This window comes from Stegodyphus dumicola, chromosome X2, assembly GCF_044657685.1.
Source record: "Stegodyphus dumicola isolate Sdum_Otavi_A_Nest chromosome X2, ASM4465768v1".
NCBI classification, from domain to species: Eukaryota; Metazoa; Arthropoda; class Arachnida; order Araneae; family Eresidae; genus Stegodyphus; species Stegodyphus dumicola.
Genome location: NC_140781.1, coordinates 118,698,242 through 118,717,848, shown reverse-complemented (window position 1 = coordinate 118,717,848; position 19,607 = coordinate 118,698,242). Strand labels below are relative to the sequence as shown.

Genomic DNA, 19,607 nt, shown 5'->3' with positions numbered 1-19,607 from the left:
GTTATTTGATTCGGGCTCACAGAAATCATTTATTCGAAAAGATTTAGTAAGGGCTTTAAATGTGCAACCTTTAAAGAAAGGCTTTTAGTTTATACTTTCGCAAAACGTAACCCTTATGAGAAGGATTTTGAAGTCGTTAATATAACTCTTAGAAGCAAATATCCTTCTTATTCTAGCATATATATTCAAGCTTTAGTAATTGATGAAATCAGCAGAGTTCATATGTATTCTAATATCAAACCTGAATTATTAAAAGATTTAACTCACACGGCTATGAAATTTCTGATGCATTATGAGATAACAGACCAGTCCAGGTACTCTTAAGCAACGATTTTATGTATTCGATGCTAGTCGGGGAAGTTAAAACTTACATTCAACAGACATTATTTGGTGATACTATCACATGGCAGATTCCGGAAAATCGTCTGCATAATTCTACTTCCTGTTTGAAGATTGGATGTACTTCGGTAGAAAATGATTTGAAACTTCTGAGGACTTCTGAATCCTATTTTCTTGAGAATGGAAAAGAGAAAATCTCAGATAATATTACAGAATTCAAAACGCAGTTACGGTATATAAATGGAAGGTACGAGTCACTACTTTTATGGAAGTCTGAGACTTTACGAGAAAATTTGTCTAGTAATTTAGAAATTGCGACAAAATGATTTGCTGCATTAGAAAGGAAGTTTAAGGCTGATGATTTATTATTTGAGATATAATGAGTTATGAAGGAACAACTAAATGACAGGGTTACTGAAATACGCAACAACAGTTGTTTCAATGGATATGTGCCTCACAGAGAAGTTTTCAGGGAAAATTCTTCTAGTACTAAAACTAGGGTAGTTTATGATACCAGTAGTAAATAAGGAAGTGGTAATAGCCCTAATGAACGTCTTCTTCCCAGAAAGAATTCAAATGCTAATCTTTTGGATATTATTTTGAAATTTAGAGAATATAAAATTGGATTTTGTGGAAATATTGCACGGGCATTCCTTCAAATTCAAGTCACAAGAGATGACCATAATTATTTATGTTTACTTTTTTATAAAAACTGCAACAAAACCCAACCCATAACCATGTATCATTTTAATACAGATTGTTCTTGCGTCACTTGTTCTCCTTACATTTTGGCTGCAACAATTACAACTCATATTAATACTTGCAAGCACACACCCTCTTGCATATGAAATGTTGAATAGTTCTATTTATGTGGATGATCTTTTCACGGAAGTTCCATTCTTTAAGAAGCTTACGAGTTATCTTGTGATGCTGTTTTGATTTTAAAAGTAGCAAACATGAATATGAGAAAATTTGATACTAACTCTAAAGAACTGAAAGATTTATGGAAGAATTTTAATACATTAATCAAAACAAATGAATATTCTGATTCACATTTAAAAGCATTACGACTCAGTTGAAATAATATTGAAGACACATCTAGACTTACGGTCATTGTTATCCACGTTGAATATTAATGAATGTACTAAACGAAACGTACTACACACAGCCACAAAAATATTTCATTCACTTTGACTTATCTCTCCATTGCTAGTTCAAGTGAAGTGTATGTTACAAGAGATGTGGCAGTTAGGTGTAGAATAGGATGAGATGTTTTCCGGAGAAATTAAAGAAAAATGGCAAGAATGGTGTAATGAAATTAAAGAACTTCAAAATTTGAAAATTCTTCGACCTTTTTTTCCTGCCACAAATCTGAAGGGGGGAGAAGATTTACAGATCTATATATTCTCTGATGCTTCATTAAAAGCTTTTGGAGCAGTTGCATACTTTAGGTACAAGACATCACATGGCATTTTTAAAACTAGCTTCACAGCTTCCAATTCATGAGTTGCGCCAATTAAAAAGGTGACGTTGCCCCAACTAAAATTAATGGGTGCAGTAACTGCAGCAAGATTAGCCAAATATTGTAAAAATCTTTTTAAAAATTTAGAAAAGATTATTCTATGGAGTGATTCAAAAATTGTGCTACACTGGATTGAAATTGAAGGTATGATTAATTCTCGGACAATTTCCTATGTTGGAAGAGACTTAGATGACCACATGCTTTAACTCCAGCGCATTTCCTTTTAGGAAAAAGAATACCATCGTTGCCTTCAGGTAGACTTCACCTTGATTCAAATTTTTCTTCCAGGAAGTCTTTGATAAAGGCCTATAATTATAGCGAAAAATTAATGAATTCTTTTTGGTCCAGGTGGAAAAAAGCACATTTGTTGAATTTAAGATCTGCCCATTCAAGTTTGATTAAGAATAATGTTCCCGAATTTAAAGTTAATGATATAGTTTTAGTTAAGGATGATCATTTACCCCAAAATTTCTGTAGATCAGGTAGAATCCTTGACAACTTTTGTACAATTTAAAACTTCAGAACTAAAGTGTTAATTTACAAATATGTATTGTGAGTATATCTTTTTATGGCTGTTTATTATTTTTTGAATTATTCAGTTACAATTTGTAATTCTAGTAACTTCCATGCACAAATTTGATAATTTCAAATGCACTTAAGTTAACACAATCATGGTATGCTCTCTTAGGGGGCCATTGAATTTTTTTTTTTTAATTTGGATAATGTTCTATTTAAATTGCTTAATGTTTCATTTTAATTTTCAGTTATTTAGATGATACATGTTTTTCTTGTGTCTGGAACTTGAGTGTTTTTGCAATATGAATGTATATTGTTTATAAACAAGTTGGATGAACCCCCTGAGGTTCATGGGGGGCAAGTTGTTAAAAATAAAATAATCATGTGATCAGACGGCTTGATTAATGGTCATCTGAATCCTTTCGCAGCAGGCCTTGCGGCAAATGTATGAAAACAAAACTTTAGAATTTTGGTGTAATATAGTTCTTGGCTTACTAGGTTTGGTTTATTCTTTCTCTAGGATTACCTGATTAATTATACTTGTTTTTAATTCAGTATAATGTTATGTATGACATGTGTTATGAATTGAAATTACAAAAACTAGAACAACACAGTCTTGCGAGAACTTCGTTTAATTTTCTAGTGATGATTTTTTTTTTTTTTTTTTTTTTTTTTTTTTTTTTTTTATGGAGAGCATGGAACCCTCAAAATTAAAATGGCATCTTGAATGGAGCATTTTTCGAAAGCCAATAAACTCAAAGAATATTTCAAATGACTGTTAAAATCTTCAAATAAAGGAAAACAATATCTTAAAAAAAATCTGACTGTCAGTAAAAATATTTACTCACATCGTACAAAGTCTCATATCAGATTGCTATAAATAAAAAGCCTTGTATCACGGGAGAAAATCTTCTATAACCTGCTGCTATGAAAAAATACTTCACAGGTATGGTAGAAATACTTCACAGAAGTAAATAAGGTGATGAAATTCGGAAAGTTCCTTTATTAAGTGACACTGACACTACTAGAATTTCTGAAGTTTTTATTACCAATTCGAACACTTTATTACTACACTTAAAGAAATCTCAAAATTTATAATTCCGTTGGATGGAAGACCTAATATTTCAAAAATCACTCACTTATATACATCAGATACATTTATAAAAAAACATAGATGAAGAATTGTTAATTTATTGTTCTTTGGAAGAACACACAAGACAGGAAGATGTTGATGCAATGCATTTTGTAAAACTGATTGTTTCAAATGAAAAAAAAAATTGCACAGATGATGACGGAGCAAAATACTGGTTTCAAATCACTGGTTTATTAATGGTAATAATTATATAACTTATACATCATTCTTGATCCGTCAATAGGCTACTGGAGCAAGAAATTAGTAACTGAATTAAACGAGGTGTTTCAGTATGCTGCCAAAATTATAAACTTTATTCAATACTCTACCCTTAATAACCATTTATTTTGAAATCTCAGGAAACACATAGACTACAAATACAAAAATTTATTATTACATGCAGAAGTAAGATGGATGTCAAGAGGGTTGGGTTAGTTTAAGATTATTATTTTATTAAATGACAAAACTATCAAATTTTTAATCATTAAACAAATCTCTGATCTTACTGCTCTTTTTCAAAATGACGTAAGCTAATCAAAGCTGTGTTATTCATTGGCTATTACAGTACAAAGTCTGAGATCTGGACATCCAATATCTGGAAAGATCTAAAATACAGACCTCAAAACCACCACCATTTTCTTCTTTGTATGCTTCACAGATGCGCATTTCATTTTTTTCCTACCTTAATAAAACATGTGGAGAGCACTGATTCTTAATTTGGCTCCGTAGCTGCATATCTGTTTCACCTAAATCTCAAACCAGAACATTCTACATAGAAACATCATTGGTTTTACACCTACTAAAATTTTACATCCCCAATGCCAAACTGCCGAATCTGTTTATTTTGCTTTCATCACCGCATGTTTATCAACACATGACCACTTGAGTAATGACTCCTACAATGATGACCAATTTTTTTTTTATATTGGTAATTTAATAAAAAAAATGTATGGTAACCTTTTATGTTGACATTACACTTGGCAATGATTACAGATTAAAGTTAAATGTTCTAAAAAATACTGATAAAGAAAAATTTTACAAATATTTCTTTCCATATGCTAAAAATAGGTTTTGTTAATGATACTCATTGGCCAAAAGATTAAATTTATTGCTATTTGAATTAAGAATAACCGATTTGTTTTTATATAAACCTATAGAACCGGCGCCAGAGTTCGCATGGACACACCGCAGAATTTAAAAAATTTATGTTTAAGTTCTTGAATAATGGCAAGCCTATTCAAGAATTTTTGAAATAATTTAGCATAAAATCTGCTTTGTAGAGCATCACAAGATTGTGGGAGGATTTGTCTCCAGTACTTTAAAAAATGCTTAGCTTAATTTATGGCCAGCTGCCATATTTCATTGTGAGAATGATGAAGGTGATAGTCACGAATGTGAAGGTTTTCGGATATCCAAACCACAAGTGAAATTTTCCAATTAATGGACCTTGTAAGGAAATGTAGAGAAGTAATAATAAATGAATATGATAGAACAGAAGTTTTTCATTGCGATAACAATGTCCCAATTATCAATAAATTAACAAACAGCGAAATCCGTAGTACATTTCTAAATCCAGAAAATCCCGCTACGGATAGTGAAGGAAAGTGACAGTCTGAATTCTCGACTCAACAGCTACAGGACTTAAACAATGGAGCTTTGTAACTGAATAAGAAATTCTGCCTCTTTACAGAATTAAAGAGAAAATATTAGTACAAAAAAATTTCTACATACCATCTCACTAGTTTTACTGGCTGATGATATAATATCTGGAAAAATCCCAAATCTGGAATCGCCGAAGTCCTGACGAGTCCAGATCTTGGTAGTTTACACTGTTTTTAGAAATTAAATGATCTGAACTTGTCTCTTCCCCCAAAAAAGCATCATTATATTTATTTCGAATGTTTAATTAAAAAGACAACCGACTATTGACAATTTTATAATTTTAAAAACGCAACTAAAATTTAAAATGCAAAATTTATTACAGATGATTTAAAAACTCAAGAAATACAGTTTTGCAAATACTTTGTATTCAGTTTCAATTTCAAAAAGTTATCTTGTATTAAAAATTTATTTTTCATTGACATTAATGAGATCAATAACTAGCCATATAAGACCAAGAGGATTTTATCTATTGAGTGATTCAAAATTTACATTTCCACAAAAATAATTGACGAAATTCTCCTTAAACTTCCAAAATGGCAGTAAATGTTTTTATGCCATTCAGCATCTTATACACAAATGAAACAAATTTTTCAGCTGTAATGCTTATTATATCCAAATGCTGTCTAATGCAGAAAAACTTTCAAAATACATTCAGCAGTGACTAACATTGTACCAAGATGTAATTTGTTATGTAGGGAAAAAACTAGCACAGAGCAGTAACGTTGCTTAACACTGGTAATTTGGTTTGAGGTTTGAATTCCACAAACAGGCTGGCTGCATGGGGATTTCCATGTTTCTCCCCATGTGCAACATGAATACGAGCCAGTTTCCTTCCGAAAGTCCTCCATGAAGGCATCTCTCCCCTTAGGCAGATAGCACTTGAGGCTTTGCTATGACTACATAAACCAAAACAAACCAACAATCTCATTAGAACATGATCTTCTTTCCTTAATTTGCAAATGTAAAATTTAGCAGAGATAAAATTAAATATTCATCCTTTTGCAGTACTCCTTGTTGAAGTAACTAGCCATGTTAAATAAAAAGATCTATGCACTGTCTTATAAATATTCCCTATTCTGCCAATTTATGTTTCCTGAAGAGACAAATGTAGCATTTCCATTTGCATACTACGTATCATCCATTCATCCATCCATCACTGCTTTGGAAGCAAATTTCATTTAAAGACTTTGTGATACCATTAGTGATGAATTGTTGCAAGAGATCTGCCTTCACAGCTTCTGCTCAAGTTCTTTATGAATGTAGGATGGCCCTTTATACTAAATCAGTGATGCTGTACACACTTAGTAATAATTTTTTCACCACATCTCGCAGCTTTCACGATTGGATTCCAAACTTCCAGAATTTGCCTTTAGGTACCACAATAGAAGACACAGAATAGTCACTTCATTGTATGCAGACACAACTACCACATTTTGTTTCAGGTGTTCAAAAGTTATGCCAGCAGTTAAGGACTTCAGTATATCACTATATATCTATATCATACCCATAAAAGTCCTTACTGGCCTTTGTTTTCCCAACTGTTGATTGTAGACTTGTATTTCCAATTATAAAAATGTTTTAGATGATGCAGATATTCATGTTTTGGTTTCTTAAATTTATAGAAATAAGTTTTATAAAAATTACTTTTACTTTTTATTTATACAGTTTATTACAATTACTTAACTATCTATATGCTTTTAAAGTCTAAAAATACATTTATTCTCATGAAGTTTTATTACTTTAGAATTAACCTAGTAATCATATAAAATATTCATTAAACTGCAAATACATTTTTTACTAATACAAACAATATAATGAGTTGGTCGTATGTCAGTACTAAAAGCCTGCCAATATTTGGTTGCCCACTGGGTATGCTGGATTAAATTTTAAAATGAAATGCAGTAAATTATTTAGTTGGACAACTTTTATTGATTTATGAAGTACATATGCTGAGATTAATTATGGAATATGATGTCAGCCAAATGGCTGCCACAGCTGTACTGATATACTCTGACACTTTTGACCAAATATTTTAAGTCATTTTCCAAGTCCATTACAGCAATAATGCATTACATTGCATTTTCAGTTCAAGTATTGTTTGTGTTTTGTTAGCATAGAACTTGACTTTACATAAGCTCATTGGGGGGGGGAATTGCATGGCATTAAGTTGCAAGATCTGAACAGCCAATTAACAACAGCCTTTCCAGAAATCACGACCAGGAAAATTGTCTTAGTAAATTGATGTTTGATCCTGCTGTATGACAATCTAAACTTGCATATATACTTGCTGTATGTAAAACATCCAACTCATCTCCCAAAAGGTTCGATATCATACTCTTTTAAAGTTTGGCCAGACTCGTCTCAATTAAGAATTATCCAATTGTGATTAATTTTATTCACTTCAATGACTTCAAATAACAAATGTCTGCCAACTTAAATATATATATTAAAAAAAAGTGGGAAATTTAAATCTGGCATACTCAATGTGCAACCCTTTATAAGATTCTGTCAATAGGACCTCAACTTTGAAAAACATTACACTGATCAATGCTTTTCCCAATAATCTGCAGACAAATGCTCGTTGCTTAAACTCCTTAACATGAGAAACTTTTTTCTAAACTGATTACTGTACACATGCATTATGTTCTCTTCAAGCATGTGCTCTATGCTCTTCAAGTTACATATGGCTCCTAAATAGGATTCCTGATGAATATCTTGGTGAATTTTTGTTGCACGAGAGCCAAACTTTTTGCTCTTTTACTTTTCATGAGTATAAAGTTTTCCTAAATGTAAGTATTGAGACTGAAGGAACATATAAAAAGTTAGATTTTGTAATTTTCACAAAACTGATTTTTTAAAAATGCTAAAACATGAATACTTTAATATTCAAAACATTTTTGTAACTGGAAGTACATGTCTATGACCAATGGTTCAAGATATAAAGACTGGGCAAAGATTTTTGTGAACACGGCGTTATGTACTGTCCGACCACGTATTCCAGATTTATGTAAACATCCGGTTTGGGGCAGAAGTGGGCATATCTATCAGTGATGTAAGGGTGAGTGCGGCAGCCATGTGGATTTAAAATGTTCTACCATTACATGCTCTTATCTTTTTAAAAGCTTAGACTTTGGGAGCATTTTGTTTCACTAAATCCAGCAGCTCCACTTTTCGCAAATTCAGACAAAAAAAAAATATTGTTTTTGGTCAGCCACTGCATTATATCTTCCCCCCTTTTTTTAAAGCACTGGGAGCTTTACTGAGCTGCACCGAATGATAAGATGCATTATCAATAATTATAATGAAATTTGGCAGTAGGTTTGAAATTAACTTTTCGTTTGCCCATTTTTCATATATTGAACAATTCATTTGTCCATGATAATCAGCAGCTGTAGATTTCACTTTATAAATAAAGGAATGAAACCCATCTCATCACTAGCACATAAAATTATTATACGGCGAGAGGCATTCCCCGTTTCTAAAATCCCACTGATTTCATTTGATTGCAGGCATTTTACAAATGTTCATTTGCTGTCCACCCATGTTTCATCTACGTACATTAGGGGACAGGATTGTTCTCTGTAACGTTTAATATTCCTCAAATACATTGTTCTTGGGAAAACCATGTCCGGTCTTTCTAGTAAAATGCTTCTTTTTTATTCTGGGACTTTTTTCAGATGAAACCAATTTATCGGAAAATCTTTCTTAGCGTTTCTCTTAGCCAAGGAAAATTGCCTCCTGCATTGGAGGCATTTTGACTATAGTTTCCTTGACATAAATGTCTTGAGCTGCTCGTCTTAAAATATCCAAATCAAAATTATCTAAGCCTGTACTTACAAGTCTCTCTCTCTCTCTCGTTTTTTTTAAAGGGAGAAGAGAATTCAAAATTTTCTTTACTTTTACATTGTTTACAAATTCTATTTATGCTGGCAATAAAACTGCAAGTCTATTTTACTTGCTCTACATGTTGGCTATGTAATTGGGGTGGTCAGCCTTCCTAATTCTGATTCTTCATCACAAACTTTAATCACATTGTACACCAATTGCTGCAGAAAGGCTTACTGCTAGAGCTTCCTGGAACACTACAATTGATAGTAAAAATGAAGATTTGAAAGTAAAAAAAAGGCCAGCATTGGCGATGCTCAACATTTGTAAAAAACACTTAAAGACCTCAGACCTCCAAGAGGAAAAAATACCTGCACTTTTCACCCACACCCTTCAATTAAATTAACCTATCTTGGTCCTCAGCCAAACTGCTCTCGCTAGTGTGGTTAGACAGTACATACTGTACATATATATATATATGTAAGAAAAATAAAGAATATGTTAAAGATTAAATTAGCAACATAAATTTCCCTTCTCTTTTCTAAAAATAGTAACCCCTCTCTGCACTGCGTCATTTCAAGAAAAATCTATGCCATATGACTCTTACATAATTATGATAATGTAAGCGGAACTAAAACTCTTAACAGCCAATAATAATTTTACAGCAATATTAACCATCCAATCAGAATGCTTGGAGAACAAAAACTAACTCAATCTGACTTAAGATTTCATCCTGAACATTATGCACTTTTTTCCCACGCTTTGGCCTAGTTACACTGCTGTCTGTCTGCTCTGCTTTCTTGCTACAAAATTATCAAAAATGTAAGCTTTTTGGAACAGGCATATTTAATGTGCCGACTTGTGTGTAGCCGCAACATTTTGCCGAAAATAAAACTGGAGATCTCCAAATTCTGCTCGTCATTACTTCTAAGTTTGTTCCTGCTTTTGAAAATATTACAACTGAGTCGACAAGATACATGTCCTGTGCATTGGAATTCCAGTGGAAATGTCATTGCAGTGTCTGCAATAACCAACCATCTGTTTAAACTTCCATGTGTAACGGAAATTAATAATGGATATCCATTAATATCTGCAAGTCCAAAAGTGCTAACGTCAGTGAAAATGAAGTGTAATGCCATCTCTTAAATGTTTAGGAAAAAAAAAAGTGTTTTAAATCATCAAAGTGTGCCTGTTTTCACAGAAGTGTTATCATTGAAATTGTGGCTACGATTGTGAAAGGGAATTAGTTAATTAATGCCTTCATGTTATATCTTCGGCTCCGTATCATCAAGTCATCTACATCTAATCATTCCAAAACAAGTGTATTTAAAGTCAAAATCAATTCTTTGAAATTTAATCTAGGATATAAGGTGATTTAAGAAGTGCAGCGTCGTAATTCAACAGCGATATGAAAATGTGGAAAAAAAATTCAAATCATAGATTTGCTGAGAGTGCTTAAAAATGAAATCTAGTGCCAGCCTTTCAAAATTAATCCAGCGTTTGTTTATAGTAAAATGACAAATGTTTCCGAGTCTTTACGTTTCAAATCATTCCAGTGCTTTAAAAGTCATCAAACTGCGTATCTTAATATGGCTCTTATGCGAATAAATTAGGTTGTTCTTTCACAGCTATAGAATTAAATTTACAATTGAAGTAGGTGGCAGAAAATTATTTTCACTTCTGCTTTTGCGTAATTAAATCTCCATTGGGAACTCATATTTTTTTCTTAATAAACTGGACATTAAAAATGTAACACAATGATATGAAAAAATATAATTTAATGATATTAGAAATTTGAATTCTAATAATTTAGTAAAGAATTCTTAGATTTTTAATTATTTTTAGAGAAGGCTGTTAAGTTTTTATATTTTTTAAATTTTGTTGAAATTTTTTAAATACGAATTTTATAATTATTCTAAAAATGAAGTATGACGAGGGAATACTGGGTTCCTAAATCAGAGACCTGTAATTACCTCTGTAAAGTTGTTCCTTTTACCCTATTCATGCAAGATAATGTTGGAGGCTCCTCTTTTATAAGCATGTGTAATATTTTCTAATATTATTATTTATTTTTATTGTGGAATGTGTAAGTGCAGTTCTCAAAGGCCAGTTACCTTATGCAAGGAATGGAGGCCTTTTCAAGTAACTGCCTAGGCACCCTGGAGCACCAGAGCACAGAACATACTGGTTAGCTCAAGAGGACAGCCTTATTTATGGATATGTTTGTTTAGAAGTATTGCGAGGCCTTCCAGTATGGTAAAATAAAGGAATTGTAAAAGAAAGATAATAACGGTGAAACCATAATTTCTGAAACTGTTACTCCTATTATACTTGTGGTGTTACAATATAAATTATCAGATGGCAATTAATATCATAAATATTTATGTGCGCTACATTTAATTATAAGTAATGATAATGTAAAAGTTTATCTTGAGATATTCTGTGATAACAAGAACCTTCCTTGAAAAATTATGATTATGTGAACTCTAAAAAAAATAAGACTTTTGGACTGAAATGCTGATAAATTCAATAGGACTCTAAAAACTATAATTTATTTTAAAAAATTGATATTTATAAATTGTACTTTGCAGGATCAAAATTTTATGATTTATATTTTTCTTTTTCATATGCTAGTACTTTAACGCTTTCTCTTTAAAAAGGCTTCTCTGTCGCTATGCCTTTTTCTTCTTGAGGGGGGGGGGATCTGCACTGCATCATTTCGAGAAACATCTATGTCATATGACTCTTACATAATTATGATGATTAAGCGGAACTAAAACTCTTAACAGCCAATAATAATTTTACAGCAATATTAACCATCCAATCAGAATGCTTGGAGAACAAAAACTAACTCAATCTGACTTAAGATTTCATCCTGAACATTATGCACTTTTTTCCCACGCTTTGGCCTAGTTACACTGCTGTCTGTCTGCTCTGCTTTCTTGCTACAAAATTATCAAAAATGTAAGCTTTTTGGAACAGGCACATTCAACGTGCTGACTTGTGCGTAGCCGCAACAAATTGCCGAAAATGAAACTGGAGATCTCCAAATTCTGCTCGTCATTACTTCTAAGTTTGTTCCTGCTTTTGAATATATTACATATACATTTATATATTCAAAAAGATATTTCACATATCTAATTTAGTTATATAGGTTTGATATGTTTCAGCACAATACAAAATCTCTGACTATCAAATGTTACCAAAAAATTTTAAATAAGAAAATGGAATGTATGAGCCAGAACTGCCTTATATTGTTAAGAAAATGATGACCGATAGTCCTTTAAAAATTTCCTTTCTTGAGTTAGAATATCTAGAAGCAAGACACGTCTTAGTGCATATTTTACTGCTCAATACATCACCCAAGTCTTTCAGTAAAATTCTATTAATGAAATTGCTTAACTGGCCTTCTTGTACCTACTAATTTATGCTGAAGTATGCATTACATTTACTGAAGGTTTTATATTACCTACATGTTTATAAGTTTCTTCAACGATGACATTCTACATACTGTACTGAAATTTCTCGTATTAGTGTACATTATAAAATTGCACAAAGTAATTTTGTGGGAGAAAAGTTACGCAGTATACTTGGTTTAATAGCAATATCCTACAATCACATATTAGTCACAAAACTACATAAAACTTTATGAGCACAATCCATTCTATACTATACAACATATATTGTATGTTGTATAACTGAAAGCAAAATATTTTGTATTCTGAATTATTAATTAATATTCAAATTAGAATTACACATCTTGAAAGATTTTTATGAAACAAGAGAAAAAATAGGAACTCTCATAGACATTTACTTGATATTTCTATATTACAGAAATCTTGGGGGGGGGGGAAACAGAAACTGGCGTGTTTTAGCCTTGATGAGAGAAAAAGATTATTACCAATACCATAACTTCTGATCTTCAAATATGAAAAACCACACATTTACTGGAGGTTATTGTGCTGCACACTGCTGCCATTTAAGGAACTTACTTTATAATGCATGATTCAGGATAATAAACAATTTACATGATTGATATAAAATATACTAATATTTATTTAAATATTTTAAATTTTATGTTTTATAGCTTATTTCATTTTGTAATTTTCTTACACTTTTATACCGAGAAAATCTTGAATGAAATATGAAAGATTTTGTCAAATTTATTTTAAATACCATGAAAATAAAATTTATAATGAATGTGCAAACTACTGTGTGGATAAACGTAATAATGTAACATACTGATATAAAACGGTACTTAATACAAATACTAACTGAATAAATATTACTTGAAGGTTTATAAAAAATCTATGAATATCTACAGAAAATTGAAACAATTCAGATGGTATAAATTGTAATAACAAAAATTATGCTGAAAATCATTAAAACTGGAGAAGAGAATTTGTACAATATAAGTTCTAACAATAAATTTCTTTTATTACTCAGAAATATTTTCCCAAGTGGTTCTCCTTACTCAGAACTAAAAATTAAATACACTGACAGCCTAGGTGACTCCCCTTTAAACTAGGAGAATTGGCAGCTATACAATATATAGAATTAACGTCTCTTCAGCAAGTGAAAATTTTCTCAATTTCTTACTGTTAAATATTTAATATGCTTTCTATTTTCAATCTTCCATCAATGGAAGAAGATACAATAGCTTATGTTTGGACATTATATCAACCATAGTAATGTATCTGATGCACCACAAGCAGCAATTACTGAAGACTGGCCAACAGTGTCTATTTAAAATGAATTTTTGACATGTTTTTATGTGTTTAATTTAAATAAGTGGCTTAAAAACTATATTAAATAGGAAATACATACTTGTATTAACCTGTTTCTGTATGTATAATATGATAGTTCTGTACTATAAACATTGAGTAAATTGTTCACGTAGAATAGTAAATGTTTCTCACAATCATGACAATTTCCATTTCTAGTCAGGGTCACTACAGCACAGAAATATACCTTATTTTTTTTTATTTTAAAACAATTATTAATAATACTTACAACTCATTTCTGAGAACAAATATCTATCATCACTCGTGCTAAGCGGTTTTTTATTTCCATTGTTAAATCAGGACTGAAAAGCTACAAGGAATAGAAAAAAAAAAAAAAATCAAGCTGTATTTTTCAATACTAAATTAATCTTTTTAACACTGCAGACAGCATTTACAAGATGTGGTATATTTAAACAGTGGCAAAATTTACGACCATTTTCTAAATCAAGTTCCTGTATATTATTCCTATATATACCTTGTATATTATTTTCCTGCACACTACAAAATAAAGCCTTGATCCCTAACATATATAAAATTAGTATGTCTATTGTGAAAATTTTAGTAATATAACTTTACTGTTGCTAGAGATCAATTATTTTATAACTAACTTTCAGACTTAAAATATGCACTTCATGCCTTCTCCAAGTATTGTGACTGCTCTGCTACACATATGAGAGTATACAATTTTAACAGTAAAAGTATAATTTAACATTTGTTTTTCCATTAAAGTGTAAAATTTTAAAACTCTGTGAAATTTTTTCATCCCTGGACAGAATATGGCTTTTTATTTACTAATACTGAATATACAGAGAGAACTCAATTTATATGTTTAGGTATAACAAAGTTCCTTCAATACCAAGCTCAGAACAAGACTGAAGAAATTTGAGACTAGTGTATTTAATTGATATGCATTAATACATCATCAATAATTTATTTTCACTTTTTGATAATGAAATATATTTTAAGTATCACCAACTGAGGGAATAGGTTGATTTTCAGTATATACTGTATGGCAATCACATCAACCTGTTACTCCCCGCAGCTGTCTCTGCCTACATATCAACTCCGTTGAATAAGAAAACCAGCGAGTTGTCTCAAACCACATCCCAGTTCTCATTCTAAAATTCTGTCAATTTGTTGGCTGTTGTTGACCTCACATTTTCAAACATCTTCCATGAGACCTGGAAGACATGAATTTTACGGCTTAATCCTGTAAATGCCGCAGAAAATGTACAAGATTCATTTCCCAGTGCCACGGTTTTTCACACAGGCACGCGTAGTTATGCGATGTATTAGGGGGAAAATAAGTGCAAGTTTTACTTTATAAAAACTGTTTACTTTCACAAAATAAAGAATAAAAGAAAAAAATGAATGCACAAATGTTTTGAGTACAAGCATAATAAAAATGATGTTTTTATAATAAAAAAGATCCCTAAAATGGAGTTTCGATGAATTCATTTTTAGACTAGTAAAGTGTAATACAGTCAAAAGTCATTAATTCGGACACCCATAATTCGGAATGATCTATAATCCGGACCTCAAAACTAAAAAACTTTCTGCGCATGCGCCGTGTTAACACATGCGCATGGGCGTTTACACGTGCGCGTAAGACCTTTTACGACTGCGCAGAGTGTGCGCAAGTGTAGAATACGTTTTCGCGTGCGCGTTTTATGTATAATGGACGTATAAGCTAAAATTATCTAATTATCTATTTCAGTTAATGTTGATGATTGCGTTGTTCCTTAATTTTCGAATTGGATCCGGCTTATTATTTTTTGCAGACTGTAAGAGCAATTTTATAAAAGTAAGTTTAAACTTTCGATTATATTAAATAGAATTTCCGATATATATTTGCTAATATGTAAAGGATCTAAAGCGAAAGTATGTTTTGAAATCCGAAATCTGTTTATCAATTTCACGCTGCTCGGCGGGGGGAACGCCGCGCGGGCGCATCATGAATTGGAAGTTGATCTGTCAGCACTATCCTTATCTTCAGCGCAGATGTTTTTATTTTATTTGGCTTATAATTCCTTACCAAATGTAGTATTTCATCTCGATATGCTCCGTCTTTGATATGATTTAAACAAGTTCCTCGTCATTATAATTCGCTTCCGATAGCGAAGAAAAGTGACAGAGGTTATTGAAAACGAAAAAATTTCGATTGACAAATTAGTCAGTGTTCTCGACACAGCAATTATAGGACTTAAACAGCGGAACTTTGTAACTGAACAAGAAATTACGTCTGTTTAATAGAATTAAAGAAGAAAGTATTATCACATGAAACGAAGCAAAACTTAAACAACTTACATTGAAAGAAATGTTTAATAAAGTAAACTAATAAATATTAAGCTTTTTCTTTTTGCAAATTTTGATACCCTTTAGATCATAATTGTTCTTTATTTCATAAATTACGGTTTCATATTTTTAATTTTAGAATTTCTGCATGCCATCTTACGAGATTTAAATTGATGATCTATAATCCGGAAAAATCGATAATCCGGAATCGCCGAAGTCCTGACGAGTCCGGATTAACGACTTTTGACTGTATCAAGTTTCAGTGTTATACCTTGTGAAACCAATATGCGTAAATAAACATATATTTCTTCTGAACTGGTTGAATGCCATGATTTTGTTCTTGATTTTTCGTTTGCATGGTGTTGGTTCATATACTCGTCTACATAACAGTTAGTTTCAGTAACAATATGAAGCATGAGCAGTTCATCAAAAAAATAATTCAAAAAAGATAAATGGGTTTGAAACATCCATTATATCTTTCTTATTCCTGGAACCTACTACAAAAAGTAAATAAGAATACAAAAAAAAAGAAAAATTACTCAAACACCAGCCAATACTGCGCAGTCGTTACTTTCATCGCTTTAAACACACCCCTCTCTCCAATTTCTCCCCACACTTCTTTGAAATAGTATCCTCCTTCGCATACTTTGTCAAGGTCATCGTGGTGCCGCATTCCAAAGCTTTGCAAATAATAGTACTTTGGAAGGGTGCATATATACAGCCGTGGCAGTTAACGCATCGGCTGAGCAAGGCGTATATATACGCCCGCAGCAGTTAAGGGGTTAAAAAAACTACAAGCCTGGAAATGCTTCACCTTTATTTCTTGATAATAAACTTAATATAATAATTTATAAAAAATAAAAAATATAATGAACACAATGAAAAATGCAGATGAACAAACATGGTCCAAAGAGTTTTCTGCAGGAAAGCAATTAACAAAAAACTTATGCAATGCAAATACATGCATGCTGTAAGAATAAAGCTGACATCAAAATAAAGAAAGTAGTAATTCCCTCACACCCTCTGCTCACTCTTTCTTTAAAAAAAAAATACTTCTAGAAGAATACAGAACCGCTTCTAGGATTACCAAACACTTGCACGAATAGGAAGTGATATTTTTGGTGATGGACTGCCAAATGCTAGATAATGCACATCTAACTGAATATAGTTACAGAACTCTGATCGTGCTTGAGTATAATAAATTTCGCCCTTTTAAAATCAGCCCAGAGAAAATGACAGAAGCAAGAAAAAAATTATTATGTAGCAATATTTTGAATGTTATTTCTTAAAAACTTAAAACGTACCTGCAAGATTATTTAACAATGACTTTTACTAACAATGACCTTGTACTGTCAATTCAAATATACAGAATGATTAAAAAGACAATACCAGGTTTATTTTTTCATCTTGATATATACTGAGCCTACACAAACCATTCAAATTATAAGATTTCTCATTTATATAATTCAGAATTTTATAAAGGCACTCTCAAAATTTGTAAACGTAGTTTTTAAAATAAAATCTTAATGTTCATGGTTCCTCCTCCCCAAAAAATTCATTCCTATCAATAATATATTTGTTATATTTAAGTTAAAAGGTTGGGTACTTTTATGCACATATTTCACATAGATACATATGAACAAATTATTAATGCTTATTACTAACTTACTTAAGAAATTCATAAAACAGTAACAAAACGGTAACTGTATTTTGGTTATTGATAGACTCATCTTGGGTGAAAAATCTGTTAAATTTATCCTTGGTCCCTTTATTTTAGCACATAAAAACATGTTTTAATTAAATTTTATCCAACAATTATCCAACAATTTTAGTAACTCAATTTTTTACTCTACGGCAATCATATCGAAAATTTATCCCCTTCAGAACATTCCCAAATATTGTCTGTAGAAAGTTTTCATAAGATTATATACACCCTTTTAAGAAATTTTGCAATCTGAAATTAACCAGTAGAGGGTTAATATTAAGGAACTAAGGTCTTTACTTACCTTTTTAGAACACAATGTAAGCAACACAGTGAGAGGATAATTTAGTTGATTACTTTTCTAATATTTTTATAATTCACTGAAAGTTTAGGTAGAAGTGCTTGTTTAGTTCTTCAATACTCGCCAAAATCAAAAAATTATTTTTAGTTTTATGTGCTCTGTTGGATGACCTAAAATATAAACTTGAAATTTCACCCTCAGCATCCCTTTCTAAAATTAATGTTCGTGAATAAATCACAAGAAAACTGATATAGAGTAAAATTTCAGCATTGAAATAAACAAAATGCTCAAACAATCAGGGTATTTTAAAATTTTAGAAATTTTTTAATGAATAATGAAGTAAAAGAGAGACTCATAATCATACTTTCATAGCACATATACAGCTAATACTCAGTACCCAAATATCATATAATATGTGAATACAATTACATGGCTCTCATTCAGAAAATGCGGATTACCTCCCTTTCCCACTGCTATGTTCATCATATTATTCCAAGCATTTGCCCTTTAAGCTGCATACTCCTCAAAGAAAAAGAACTGGAAACATATGAGAAACTGAGTTTACAAAAAAGTGTTCAGACTACATACTGCAAGAACTACTATCACCAGTATACTTAACATCAACCATTTTTTGATAAAGAAAAACTGTTGTGAAACAGAGTGATAAATAAGAGAAGTGTCAGATCACAACAAATCATAAGATCATGGTTTTATGTACACCTTTTTTATCTCAACAATATGGTTTAACTTATATAAAGTTAACTGCTATTTATCTACCTTTTCATTCCATTTAGAAAAAAATTAAAATTTGGAACTTGTCTTCAGCAGAATAGCATGCAGCAGAGGTATTTTCAAAATTACGAGATATTGGCATCAAGAAACGGTGAGTGTTAATGAGCACACAATATACAATTCTATTTAAAATGGATCAAAACTAGGGATGAAGAAATATGAAAAACTATGACAAGCAATTTAAATTTTTCATATGCTAGCCATAATTTGTATCCTTTGATTATGTAAGCAATCTATTCCTTTAAACTTCTGCTGGAATTACTTGCACAAGTTTTTTGGAATCTCCGTCAAACTATTAGGTTCAACAGGATTTTATTGTTGGAAAAGATGTTTCACTTGTATATGAATATGTTAGCTATGAAAATACAGTGGCTTTCAAGTGTAAAATATATTTTTCTGCGAAATCGCACATAATTTCTCATAATCACGCTTTCGATATTCAAACTGTTAACAAATAAGATGACTTTTTTAATTTTAGACCACAAATTTTGTCATCCATTCATTTCACTTTCTTATCGTGATTGCATTTTTTATATGTTCATTTATCCAAAATTTTCAAAACTTTCGCTGTATATGTCCAGTTATGTTCCATTCAAATGAAGTATTTCACTGCTAACACAAGTAGAAGGGAAATAGGGCATGGATGAAATAATGTATAAATGTGAAAAATACAACTTCACTGTACTTCATAAGGATTTCATTATATGTTTTATAAATTTATTTCAAATCCCCATTCA

The 19,607-nt window shown here is 31.3% G+C and overlaps 1 protein-coding gene across 2 annotated transcripts in view; it reads right to left on the bottom strand.

Moving 5' to 3' along the window:
* The window catches only part of LOC118186125 (cyclin-Q-like), a 71,774-nt gene that overhangs the window by 4,210 nt on the left and 47,957 nt on the right, over positions 1–19,607 (bottom strand). For both annotated transcript variants that reach the window (XM_085809353.1, XM_085809352.1), the window contains exon 6: positions 14,010–14,090. In XM_085809353.1, coding sequence (XP_085665479.1) covers positions 14,013–14,090 — 78 coding nt within the window. In that variant the 3' untranslated portion in view covers positions 14,010–14,012. The remainder of the gene's footprint in view (positions 1–14,009; positions 14,091–19,607) is intronic.